This window comes from Fundulus heteroclitus, chromosome 7 (assembly GCF_011125445.2).
Source record: "Fundulus heteroclitus isolate FHET01 chromosome 7, MU-UCD_Fhet_4.1, whole genome shotgun sequence".
NCBI classification, from domain to species: Eukaryota; Metazoa; Chordata; class Actinopteri; order Cyprinodontiformes; family Fundulidae; genus Fundulus; species Fundulus heteroclitus.
In genome coordinates this window covers 10,568,321-10,582,147 of record NC_046367.1, presented here as the reverse complement: position 1 = coordinate 10,582,147, position 13,827 = coordinate 10,568,321, and the positions used below count along the sequence as shown (strand labels likewise).

The 13,827-nt window shown below is 46.5% G+C and overlaps 1 protein-coding gene across 1 annotated transcript; it reads right to left on the bottom strand.

The window, feature by feature from the left end:
* Window positions 1-326: 326 nt before the first annotated feature.
* LOC118563806 (trace amine-associated receptor 7g-like) lies at window positions 327-1,342 on the bottom strand. The gene has a single exon (XM_036139731.1). The coding sequence runs from the start codon at window positions 1,340-1,342 to the stop codon at window positions 470-472; it is 873 nt and encodes a 290-aa protein (XP_035995624.1). The 3' UTR covers window positions 327-469.
* Window positions 1,343-13,827: the final 12,485 nt, after the last annotated feature.

Here is a 13,827-nt window from a genome sequence, read left to right as displayed (position 1 = left end):
AAACTTATTTCAAATGATTATATTTAAAATCTTATAAAAACAAGGAAATAAACAATATTTAAGAAACAAGAGCATTACAAATGTCAGCTGGTACAATAACAGAAGCTAGAATACACAGTGCAGACATTATGAAAAGACATTAGGTGGCCAATAAAAAGCTGATTCCTGTTATCTGCTCTCCAAGAAAATCTATAAATTTTGCTTAAGAAAGTGATGATTCTGCTAGAATTTCCCCATAGATACAAGTTTAAGCAAGTTAAAAGGGAACTGATAATGAGAAATCCACCACTGCATGATTTCTCTCAAGAGAAGAATAATTTCCTTAATGTAGATGATGAGGTGGGAAATAAAACAACTCATAACACATTAAAACAACATCAAAACATTTGGTAATCTAAGTGGCTTTGAACACTGAAAATAACAATGATATTTTGATACTATCTTGGGAAAAAAATTGATATTTTTATATTTAATTAATTGACTGTATTATGGTCTCACAGGAGCCAGGCTTCAATATTTGCAGGGTGACAATGAGTTTTGCAGTTTTTCTAAACCAAGGATAAAATAGGGCATAAATCACAGGGTTTACACAGGAGTTAAAATAGAACAGAAAATCCACTGCAAACACAGAGGAATCACTGAATGATTCAACCCCTGCAAGGTAGACACAGTAAGATGGGCAGAAAGTTATTAGAAACAGAGACACAAGAACACCAAGAGTCCTGGCTGCTTTCAGCTCAGATTTCTTTGCTATTGTTGTAACTGAAAGTTGCAGTTTGATGGCTGTGACCTGAGAGCGCATGGCACGAGCCTGAGACACAGCCACCACAAATACTCTCATGTACAGGACTATGATGATGATAACAGGAGCAATAAAGTTTAAAACAAGACCAAAAGTTCCTGAAATTAAGTCAACAGCAGTCACACATTCTCCGTAGCAAGAGTTATTCTTTCCTGCCTGAATCAGACCATCTTTTATAAATAAAATGCTGTAGACAATTGAACAGAGCCAACACAGACAGACACAGACTTTAACTCTTCCCTCTGTGACTCTAGTTTGGTAATGCAGAGGGTCACAAATAGCCGCATAGCGATCAATTGATATGAGCACCATATCGCCTACTGAGGCAGCGGTGATGACGAAGCACAAGTAATTATATATAAAACAAATATTATCACCAAGAAACCAGCAGCTTGTATTTTGGTAGATTTCCCCTGGCATTGATATGAACCCCACGAGCAAATCTGACACAGCCGGAGAGAGGAGGAGGATGTTAGTGGGTGTGTGGAGCTGCCTGGATAGGAAAGAAAAAATGGTATTAAACCAACAAGGCAACAACATTTTTTGTTCTAAAATCACAATATTCACTGTGCAAAAATAAATGCTTTGCCTAATGTATCTCATCTGTAGTTACACATTTTTTTGTTTGAAATTCAACCTTTTACTTTAAAATCTGTTAAAAGTGACTTTGCAAGACAGAAAATCTTAATAAAGCATTACACGTATAAAAAGCTTGATAATCATGGTTTAAAAAAAACAACAAAGAAAGGTAAAATAAAAATTCTGCCTGAAGTGGGAGACTGAGATGATTACAAGCAGGTTGAGAGCCACGGTGATCATAGAGATTAAGGCTAGTGTGATCTGAACAGGAACAACTTCAGTCCGGGGAGATGAAGGTTTTTTGCAGGAGTTATTGTAGAGATGTGGATAGCAGAGGTCTGCACTGTCCTGAGTCTTCATCTTCAGTGATCAGTAGAGACTAGCCCCCCTTGCTGATATCAAACCATTATGTTAAGAAGAATCAGTTGAGTAACTGACTCCTCCCGTTTTCCTTCTGACGGAGTGTAATGGATAATTTACCCGAGTTGTAGTGACCCAGGGGGTCCACTGAAAGCGGAAGTGTTACGGGAGTGCTGTAGTGCAGCCATGCCGCACTTTCTGTCAAGCATCCTATTTCACTAGGAGTTATTTAGAGCAGAGCACCACTGCACTTTTAATCTAATGTCGTTATAAAAGGGATGAGTGGTATTTTCTACCTCACAGATAAAGGTCTTGTTGTCCATGGTGTCAAGTATCAAGTGAGAGCTGCTGGTGGCTTCGTGCAGAAGCTGCAGGCAATGATATATCAATGTTTCACAGAAAAATGCGATACAAAGTCTGCACATTAGGGCTGGACGAGAATTCAATGACAATATACATTGATCAATATATCGTTGATAGAAAAAAAGAGCCGCTCAAAGGTTCAACAGAAGGACAGTTTTCCTTACTTTATATTTATAGCCATGTAAGTTAATATTATAGTCATTACATCCTCCCAACAAATCACAAACACAGACCCAGGAATGCTCCGTCACCAAGCTCCGCCCCCTTCAAAGAGTCCAGAGAACATGTCTTCCATTTTCAAAAAGTTCCCATTTTGGTAAAATGTTGATTGTCACACTTTAATGCAGGCAAACCCGATTTTCAGCCAGACACAGAATTACTTTTCAAAGGTTTTTGTTGAAGGGGTGAATAATGGCAGATGAAGCAGGCAGACAGTTACAGTTTTGGCAGAGAATCCTGGTAGAAAGGGCTGGTTTACCAGGACAAGTAGAGAACCAGGAGTTATAGCCAGTGACAGAACCAGCAGGCTGTGTGGACCGGAGAACCACCAGAACGGGTAAGCAAGCAGCTGAGACTCACGGAGGAACAGGTAACATAGCAGCATGGAGATTCAGGCAATCTCAACTAGGATAATTCAGCTGGCGGGGCACACAGGATCCGGTAGGGCAGGAAACAGGCTGAACTGCAGCGTGCAGATACCGGTGACCTTAGCAGGAGAGTCTAGCTGGCAGAGCACTCATGAGCAGGTGAAGCAAAGGCACACCACACGGGGAGAACTAAGAAGAAAGTGAGCGATGAGGAGCAGGAAGAAGTGAGTGAGACGTTCTGGCAGAGAAGGGTAGGCAGAGGCAGGTATAACTAGGCTGGTGAACAGGTGAGCTGAGTAACTAATTAGTGGGAACAGGTGGAGATAATCTAGAGTGGGGTAGTGGCTGGAGGCAAACTGAGCTGGAAGGATAACTGCTGGTGGCTGAAATGGTGAACGAATGAACAGAAAAAGTCTTCGAAGTGTAAAGTTAAACTAAACAGAAACATAACTATGCCATTGATTGGATAAAGGGTTAAGTTTGAATCCAGAGTTCTATTGATCAATCAATATTGATCAATTGGATTTCTATTTCATCGCTGTGCTTTTTTCTATATCATTCAGCCCTACACATTCAGTCTTTTATGTATAAACTCGACCAGATCCACTTCCAGTGTTGTAAGGAATATAGAGGATAAGGATTCAGACGACAAAAAGACGAAATTCAACACAAAGATGCTTTGGGAGAGGGGGACAAGAGGCAGGTGCACGTTTACAGTAAGATGAACACAGAAAATTTCAGGACAAAAGGACGGATTCTTTTTTTTAATTTGTTCTTCACGGCAAGAATCCACTGTGCTTAATCTGCAAACTAAGCTGTGTGTGTTTCAAACGAAGTAATTTAGAGCAACATTTCAAATCACACATCCAAAATTCAACAAAAGTTACCCACTTGGCTGCGAACTCAGAAACAGACAAATAACACAGCTTTCCGTATCGCTTCAGGAACAACAAAACCTTAACCACAGGACAACTTCTATAAAAGAGCATTTAAAAGAGGCATATTTTGAGATTTCATGGATTTTGGCAAGGGCAAAAAAGCCATTCATGGATTCTGAAATAGTGAAAGAATGCTTTTTAGCTCTAGCAGAAATAATGTTGACAGACTTTGACAACAAGGACACAATTCCAAAGCAAATAAAAGTGGCGGACATGGGCGGATGGAGGATATTGAACAGGACATAGGTGACCAGCTGCTGACTGACCTGCGTGCAGTGCCCTGTTTCAGCATCGCACTGGGTGAAAGCACAGATGTCACTGATAATGCTCAGCTGTGTGTTTGGGTGAGGTTCCCCAAAGAAGACACCTTTAAGGAGAAAATATATATATATTTTTTTGCAAAATCATCTCAGCTGGTCCAAACTTGCAAGTATATGTACTGGTGGGGTTCCAAGCATGCAAGGCCAACAGAAGGATCTTTTTGGCCTCATGAATAAAAGAGATGGCATACCTAAATTCCTCAGTTTTCATTGCATTATCCATCAGCAGGCACTTGTATCAAAGCTCAGAAACAATGACTTTCAAAATGTAATGCAAACTGTTGTGCTTGTGGAAAACTATATTTTTTCGAGCACTAAACCACAGGCAGTTCAGATAGTTAATTAAAGACTATAACATAGAGCACAGTAATTTAGTGATGTACAGTGAAGTAAGGTTAAGGACATGCATGGCAACTTCCTCTCTTCCCTGTATTTAGGTAAATAAACACACTTTAATTGAAAATGTATTGGCTGTGCTGTTTTTAATGTGGGGTAGCCGGTATTTATGTAAAACGTTTTATTAATGTCAGTGACTTGGCAAATTGCCGTAATAGTGGCCCTCCCCATGATACTACCAAGGTCAAGTAGTATCACTTGACCTTGGTAGTATCACTTCCGTAGTACGTGAATATAATTGTCACGATTATTGTCTGTGCACGCTGAACAGATTGTACAAAACTCATCCTGAAAAATCTTTGACCTGTATAGTGTACTCTATGAAGGATTTTGAATTGTATTAATTGTAAATTCAGGATCCAGAGAAAGATCGGTCTCACCTCCACAACCTCAAACGTCTCTGAGGCAGAGATCAGCCAGGTGGATTCATGGACTAAACTCTGATGCTCTACCTGTGCATGTTCTCACTTTATGCATTTCATATACCAGCTTCTTAATCTGAGTCTGACTTACAATTTACGAATACAAACAAGAAGTTTATTTGATTTGTGTCCGATGACAGAGCGAGCCAGAGAGAGAGAACTAGTAGAGTATAGTAGAGAATATCAATAACAGAACGCTCGATAAAACTGTTATCAATCAGAGAAATAAAACATAGTGTCAGGGTTTAGTTTTGTCTTGCTCCGGTTTCCTGTGAGTTTTCAGTTTATCATCCTCTTGCTCAGTTTACCCTACACTCCTCCAGTAATCAGTCACACCCGTTCGGCTTTAATTAGACAGAATCCATTTCACCTGCCAGCCTCCCTTCTTAAGCCTCACTCCGCCTTCACTTCCCCGCTGGTCCGTCTGCAATCTTCATTGTCCTGTTGCCTCTGCAAGAGAAGCTCCCACGTCCTCCCGAGCACCACCCGTCTGTTGCACAACTGCTCTGGAGGCTACCCGTTTCCATGGCACAGCATCCGCAGCACTCCAGCAACCTCCAGTCTCACCAGCTCTCCAGCTCCTCCATTCACCTTCTTCCATAACCATCCTCCCTTTAATAAACTTTCTTAAACGGAGCTCTGTGTGTGTGTGGTGTAGTTCGGGTCATCTCTGCAAAACTTGACAGCACGGACCAGCCAACAGATGAACACCACACGGAGCTTATACACAGGACTGGAGGTTATTGAGCTGTTTAATCAACTCTGGAGCCAGAAGGAGTCCGCGCTGATCTGGGCAGACACCTTGCAAGTTCCTCCCCATGGTCAGCCATTGGCGCGGTCCCGGCATGGTGGTAGGCGAAGAAGAGGAAATACTGCGTCGTTCCTGGCTGACGCTCCGCATGTCTCCTGTGAGGGTCAGCCACCGTCGGCACCCCCTCTCCTCTCCGTTCACCGCCGCTCTCCAACCCTCACGCTAGCTCCAAGACGCCCGACTGTGCCTCCTCCTCCCTCCGCGCTGCAGCCTCTGTCCTGCCAGTCACCGGAGGAGGAGTTCGATGACCTCCCTCCGCTGATTCCACCTGACCGCGGAGCAGCACCACACGCCACGGCCAAAGTCAGCGTGGGCGTGGTGCGCACGGGAGAGTCTGATCTTAGGGTTCCAGCTGCACGTGCCACGGCCCAAGCCTGCGTGGGTGTGCACAGCCCTGCTTTGCCGGCAAACAACATCACCAAACATTTCAATAACTCAGAAAAGCCAACCAATGTCATGGAGAAGTGGATAGCTACAGACTGTAGACCTTTTTTTGTGCTTCACACTTTGGTATTGCACATAAAATGGCAATGCCGCTTCCTGAGAAATTGCCTGTTTGTCAGGATTTTGTTGGTAGATTTTTTTTCCATAAAGAGAATAAGCTTTAATTTGTTATTATTGCTATTATTTTTTTAAAACATTTTTTAAGTTAAGGATTTACACAAAATGTGTTTCTGAAAAGTGCTGATGTTAAGTATTTGCACTACAAATGTTATGGCACTTTTGTTCATATCGCCGCAGAACATATAAATAAAAGTGGTCTTTACACTACTTTCGAATTCTTTCTTCGAGTTTGCATATAATTGTGAATAATCAGGTAAATTACGCAATTCATTTTGATTAAATATTTTAATTGTTGCCCAGCCTTAGATAAAACCCTTTAAACCAAAGTTATATCAGGAAAAAATTTAAATAAAACATTTTCCCCATAGACTAAGATGGAAAATTGTTTTCCTTCTACGTCTGGTGATGTCCTAAAATTTGCACTGTACGATGGTCATACAATTATCATTATAAATGTACTTACTTGGCAGCTGACAAATAATTTGTTGGAATTATCTCCAAGATACAAGGGCAGGCATTGAAGGACGGCAGTGCGTGTTGTGGTGATGTCATTGGTCTCATGGGGAAAAAAATTAACAAAAAACATAAACAATAAGCATGTCATGGTTTTCAGATGACGAGTCCACATGCAGATACGATCGGGAAGCAAGGCACAGTTTTAAGATGTTTATTTAGGAAACAGGCAGGTATAACGGACGGGACTACAGGCAACTTCGACAGGGTCAGAACTTCACAGCTGGAGAGACTGCAAAGAGAAGAAGAGTAAGTGACACTGAAAGGTGAACCAGGAGAACTACTAGAAGCTGCGCTGCTTACCACAAAGTTGGGCGGACCTAGCCGGGGAGAAGTAGCGCCGAGGGAACTCTGTGATCCTACTCTGTTGGTGATTAGGCGGCTAGTGGCAGAGGGCGGCAGATGTTACTGGTGAGGGCTCCAGAGCGAGCCTCCTCGGCAGTGGGTGACAGATGGATTGACCAGAGTACGAGAAGAGCCAGCAGAATCCGGGAGGGGAAATCTCAGACCCCGCTGGGTAACATCCAAGGAGTATGAGGGGAGCGCCAGAGCAAAATCTGAGCAGGAGGATTCTGTAGCTCTGTCTCTTCGGACAAGACGTCAAGACGGGTGAGTGCATCCAAGCACCAAAAACTGTGACAAAAACAGGGGGATCCAAAATTAGTCAAAATTCAAAGACGAAAAACTCACGAGCAGGTTTCCAGGAGTTGGGTCAGAGGCCACGTCGTACCACGACTGGTTAAGGCTCTGGCGTCTTCCATCTGTCAGCGCTCTGCTTAAGAAGCCAGAGGAAGCCGCCTGCAACGAGCTGCAGGTGTGGGCCACGCCCCCTCAGCCAACTAGGCACACCTGAGGAGTAGAATAGAGCAGAACAACACAGAGAACCCTGACAAAGCAGAAGATGAAAGCAAACCTATTTGAGAAAAAAACATGTCTGTGGATGTGTGTGTGCCCGAGGCAAACCAAATTAATTACAAATTAATTACCTGTCCTGTAGTAGCGGCTGTAAGCTTTGTTTAAACTTTCAAGCACACTACCATAAGTTGGTAATGATGAAGAAATTAAAATAACACTTACTTGTGAATTAATTGGCTGGAGGAGGTGATCAAGTGATTGGCCAACAGTTAGTTTTTTTTGGATTTGAAGAGGATAATGAGACGAGAGGTATGGTAATCCAGAGCTTTGTAGAAGTCTTTCTTGAGGTTCTTACTGGCGACTCTGTAGAACTCGGCAAACACCTTAAGAAACAAAAGGAACACATCCAAGGGACCCTAAATATTGACCAGGTTTATCCAATGATAAATTAATCATTCAAACAATCTAACAAATCAGAGTAATTACTATTTTGTCACATTTATTATAATTTTCTTACATTTCTTTATGTAATAATTTTGCAATGTCCGTCCGTCCGTCTTCTTCCGCTTATCCGGGGTCGGGTCGCGGGGGTAGCAGCTTCAGTAGGGAGGCCCAGACGTCCCTCTCCCCAGCCACTTGGGCCAGCTCCTCAGGAGGAATCCCAAGGCGTTCCCAGGCCAGCCGGGAGACATAGTCCCTCCAGCTTGTCCTGGGTCTCCCTCTGGGCCTCCTCCCGGTGGGACGTGCCCGGAACACCTCACCAGGGAGGCGTCCAGGAGGCATCCTGACCAGATGCCCGAGCCACCTCAACTGGCTCCTCTCGACGTGGAGGAGCAGCGGCTCTACTCTGAGTCCTCCCCGGATGACTGAGCTCCTCACCCTATCTCTAAGGGAGAGCCCAGACACAGTACGGAGAAAACTCATTTCAGCCGCTTGTATCCGGGATCTCGTTCTTTCGTTCACGACCCAAAGCTCGTGACCATAGATGAGGGTAGGAACGTAGATCGACCGGTAAATCGAGAGCTTCGCCTTTTGGCTCAGCTCTCTCTTCACCACAACGGATCGGTACAGCGCCCGCTTCACAGCAGACGCTGCACCAATCCGCCTGTCGATCTCCCGCTCCATCCTCCCCTCATTCGTGAACAAGACCCCAAGATACTTGAACTCCTCCACTAGGGGCAGGACATCCCCACACGGATGCGGAGGGAGGCCACCCTCTCGTTCACCGGGGAAAACCCCAATGTACAGGCACCGAGATGGGGGGCAACCAGTATGCCAACCCCAGCTCGGCGCCTCTCACCATGGGCAACTCCAGAGTGGAAGAATGTCCAGCCCCTCTCAAGGAGACTGGTTCCGGAGCCAGAGCGGTGCGTCGAGGCGAGTCCGACTATCTCTAGTCGGAACCTCTCAACCTCGCGCACAAGCTCAGGCTCCTTCCCCACCAGAGAGGTGACATTCCACGTCCCAAGAGCCAGCTTCTGCAGCCGAGGATCGGAACGCCAAGGTCCCCGCCCTCTACTGCTACCCGTTGCACAATGCACCCGACCCCTTTGGCCCCTCCGACAGGTGGTGAGCCCATTGGAAGGGGGACCCATGTTGCCTCTTTGGGCTGAGCCCGGCCGGGCTCCATGGGCAAAAGCCCGGCCACCAGACGCTCGCCAACGTGCCCCACCTCCAGGCCTGGCTCCAGAGTGGGGCCCCGGTGACCCGCGTCCGGGCGAGGGAACACGAGGTCCAATAATATTACTCATCATAAGGGGCATTTTGGGCTGCACTTTGTCTGGTCCCTCACCTAGGACCTGTCTGCCTTGGGTGACCCTACTAGGGGCTTAAAGCCCCTGACAGCATAGCTCCTAGGATCATTGGGACACTCAAACCCCTCCACCACGGTAAGGTGGCAGCCCAGGGAGGGGTAATTAATTAATTAATAATTTGACCACCATTGCAAAATTAATTAATTTTGCAATGGTGGATAAGAAAATAAACATGAAATAAAAATTACTAAGATTACAATGCCATCTGGAAAGGACTGTGGTCAGTGTACTGAGAAAGCGTCTTGTCAAGCAGCAGTGAGGTAACAGTGGGACTGATAGCTGCAGCTGTTGAGCTGGTCTCGCTGGGTAATATGGTTATGTGGTACCTTGGTGGCCAACACAGTCTTGGTGATCGAGTGAACCTTTTTTCATCTTCACTGCTAGAAACACCACCTAAGATAAGATATATGGATAGGGGGGGAAATGCTTATGATTTTTAACAGCCATCTGTATTCTCATGTCCTTCATTAGCAAGATTGCATGATGAACTGATTAACATTATTCCAATGATTCCATATATTAAAACAGATGGCAGTTACTATGAAAAAGTTCTTTAGACAAAATGTTTTACTTAAACATGAAATAATGAAAGCTAGATTTGTATAAAAGGCTCAGACATTCTTTGTTTGTAATGTTGGTTCGGCTGCTATCAGGAAGTGACGTAGGTGTAAGTTCAGGGCGCTGTCTGCTACTTCCGGTTCACTTCATAGCATGTCGGCTGTTTGCAGTTAGAACTATCGATGCTCCGAGTGTTAGGTTAATGAATGAACACTGTTGGCAACACTGAGTATTGAAGTGGAATAAACCTGCTGACGGCAACAGTTAAAGGAGTGCGAGCCTCATTACCCTACTACCTGTATCCTGACCAATACACCATCTTGTTGGCTGTTAAAACCTTAAAAGAACCAGCCTCTATCCTATTACCCCCTAACAGGATTAACTGAGCTGCATAAGGCTGACACCCCACCCAAGTCAAAAACTTCGGTAAATAGACTGAATTGTTAGTGCAGGTTTGTGCCGTTAAAATGATTGTTTGTGCTGCTTTTGTTTTGTTCATTTTAACGGCACATACCTGCGCAAACAAAGCACTAAAAAACTAGACCACTTTGGTTCAATTCGGAGCACAATGGGGGTTGGTGAACTCCGGATGACCTTAAGAAATAATCCTTAATATCTCCAAAACGAAAACAGCACAAACCTGCACAAACGAGGCCCTAACCATTCAGGCCATTTACCAAAGTTTTTGATAAATCGGCTCGGCCGACACGGAGCGCCCCTGCCTCCCTAAACTAAGCTAACGCATTAACTCGCGTACAACAGAACTATAGCGGCGGAGACATGTTACAAATTAGAACTACAATGGGGCTCCAGGCCAGGTCAAAGCACTTTTATTTGTGTCAGGATGCAGCTTATTGGCTGCATGCTGAGCCTCTCTCCCTCTCTCTTGTTCCTGCGCAGCCTGATCGGTTTCACCTGGCAGGCTGCAATTAACCCGCAACTGCTTCCACCTGTTTCCACCGCTTTATAAGACTCACCTCTTTCTGTTCCCGTGGCCGGTCCATAGCGTTCACTCCCGCTCAGTTCTCTGCCAGTATTCTTGTCAGCTCCGTTTTGTTACCGTCAGCCTGAAGACTCCGTTCAACCTGGTTTTGTTACAGTCAGCCCATAGACTTTCCGTCAGTTTGTTTTCCCCAGAACACGGCTCAGAGGTTCAGCTCTCCTGTGCTCGGCTCAGACGTTCTGCTCTCCAGTACACGGCTCTGATGTTCAGCTCTCCACTGCACGGCTCAGACGTTCTGCTCTCCAGTACACGGCTCTGATGTTCAGCTCTCCACTGCTCGGCTCAAACGTTCTGCTCTCCACTGCATGGTTCAGACGTTCTGCTCTCCACTGTACGGCTCTGAGGTTCAGCTCTCCAGTGCTCCGCTCGGATGCTCTGCTCTCCAGTGTCCGGCTCAGAGGTTCTGCTCTCAAGTCCACGGCTCCAGAGTTCCTCCCGGTCAGTCTCTCCACACGCCTCCTGCCGGCCAGCTTCTACACCCTTCACCTCCGTCCGTTGAAAGACTCTGGTCTCATCATCCATCTTCCACACTATTCAATAAAACTCACTCATAAGAACTGACTCTGTGTGTGCGTGCTGTGTCCGGGTTCATCCCAGAAAAAGATATCATAACATTATGGACCGGCCCCGGCATGAACCCGAGCACGCACAGAGCCTGGTGTAGAAGCTGGTAGGATCTGCCTCGCCTCCGGTTCATCTAGCCTGGGTCGCCGTACGGCGACGCCTCGCCTCTGTTTCGTCTCGCATGGTCGCGGAGTTGCGACGTCACGCTTCCGGTTTGTCTGCCGGGGTCGCATCCGCGACGCCCCGCCTCTGACTCTGATTCCTGGATCGCCTATCGCGAGGTCCGCCTCCCACGCTGCGCAGCAATTAAAAGACGGCGCTCCTCGTCGTTGCTGCCCAGCGTTAACTTTTGCTGCTGCCCAGCATATTCAGACTTTGCTGCCCAGCGCCTTCTGGTTTTTGTTTAGAGTTATTTTTTGGTGTTGTGTTTTGAGTTACCTAACGTTCCTTAGTTCTTCAGTGTTTTCTTTGATTTCTTAGAGTTCTTAGGTTTGGTTTGTTGTGTTCTAGTTCTGCTCTAGTTTCTAGTCTTTTTGTATATTTTTTGTTTTAGAAGAATTATTTCCACCTTCTGTTCTTTTGTTTTGGCTCAACCTTAGTTTTTGGTTTACTTAGGATTTTTTGGGATTTATGTTGCTTTGAGTATTGTGTTTGTTGTTTTTGTCCGGGTTTTTGTGTCCCAGGTTATTCTAGTCAATCGGGTTTTTCTTTAGCATTCTAGTTTTTTTTTTTTTTTTTTTAGTCAGCTAGTTCGGGTTTTTGTTCTCCGTCTTCTTGTTTTAGCCATAGCCCTGATTTAGTGTTCTAGGTTCGCCTTTAGTCTTCTGAGTTTTGTTTTTTAGTTCCAGTTTTTTTTACCTTAGACTCCCTTTTCTGTTCCGTTTCATAGTTTTGCTTTAGCGTTTGGTTCCTTTCCTAGTTGTCAGTCTTGTTTTCATTTGTTTGTAGATCCGGTTTTAGCCCTGTAGCTTCGTCAGCCCTGTAGTCCCTGTCTAGCCCCCGTAATTCCAGTCTAGCCCCTGTAGTTTCTGTCCTAGCCCTGTAGTTTTAGTCTTGTTCTGTATTTGTTTTTTCTTTAGTTTTGTTTGTCTTTATTTTTCCCCCCTTAGTATTTATGTGTCTGGGTTCCTGCGCCATCTGGGTTCCTGCTCTGTATGGGTTCCTGCGTTGGATGGAGTCCAGCGCTCTTAAAGGTCCCTGCGCTCTCTAAGGTCCCTGCGCTTTCTAGGTCCCTACACCCTTCTGTTTTCTTTGTTTGTTTTTGCTCTGTTTAGGTTAGTTAGTTCTTGCCCTAGTGTCTCTGTTCTGTTCCCCTAGCCCTCTTGTTCTTGTTGTTCCCCTGTTTAGGCGCATGCAGGTCGCCGCCAGAGCCCTCCGGCGCTCCTATGTCGCCGGCTGAGCCCTCTGGTGCGCCAGCCTGTCGCTGCCCTGCGCATGCAGGTCGCCGCCAGAGCCCTCCGGCGCTCCTATGTCGCCGGCTGAGCCCTCTGGTGCGTCAGCTTGTCGCTACCCAGTGCACGCAGGTCGCCGCCAGAGCCCTCCGGTGCTTAAGTCGCTGTCTGTGCCCTCTGGCGCGCCTGGCCTGTTGCTGCCTAGCTCACCCTCTTGTTCTTGTTATTCCCTTGTTTAGGCGCCGCCAGAGCCCTCCGGCGCTCCTATGTCGCCGGCTGAGCCCTCTGGTGCGCCAACCTGTCGCTGCCCAGCGCACGCAGGTCGCCGCCAGAGCCCTCCGGTGCTTAAGTCGCTGTCTGTGCCCTCTGGCGCCACTGGCCTCTTGCTGCTTAGCTTACCCTCTAGTTCCTGGTGTTTACGTTTATCTTGATTCACCGGCGTGTTTAGACGCCCTCTGTTCTCGGTTCCCCGGTGTGTTTAGACGCCCTTTGTTCTTGGTTGCCCGGCGTGTTTAGACACCCTTTGTTCTTGGTTCCCCGGCGTGTTTAGACGCCCTTTGTTCTTGGTTCCCCGGCGTGTTAGGACGCCCTCTGATTTTCGGTTCCCCGGCGTGTTAGGACGCCCTCTTTTCTCGGTTCCCCGGCGTGTTAGTACGCCCTCCGTTCTTGTTCCCTGGTGTTTTAGATATTCCTGTTTCCCTTGTGCCCCGGCGTTCCCTTTGCGCCCGGCAATCTTCTTCCTTGTGCCCCGGCGTTCCCTTTGCGCCCCGGCAATCTCCTTCCTTGCGCCCCGGCGTTTTTCCTCGCGCCCCGGTGTTCTCTTTCCTCGCGCCCGATGTTCTCCCCACGCCCCGGCGTTCTTTTCCCCAAGCCCCGGTGTTTCCCTCACGCCCCGGCGGAGGTCCCTCTGGCGTTGTCGCACGCCTGTTCTTCCCTCTGGCGTTGAGTACGCCCGTTCCTTCCCTTTGGCGCTGTCGTGCGCCCGTT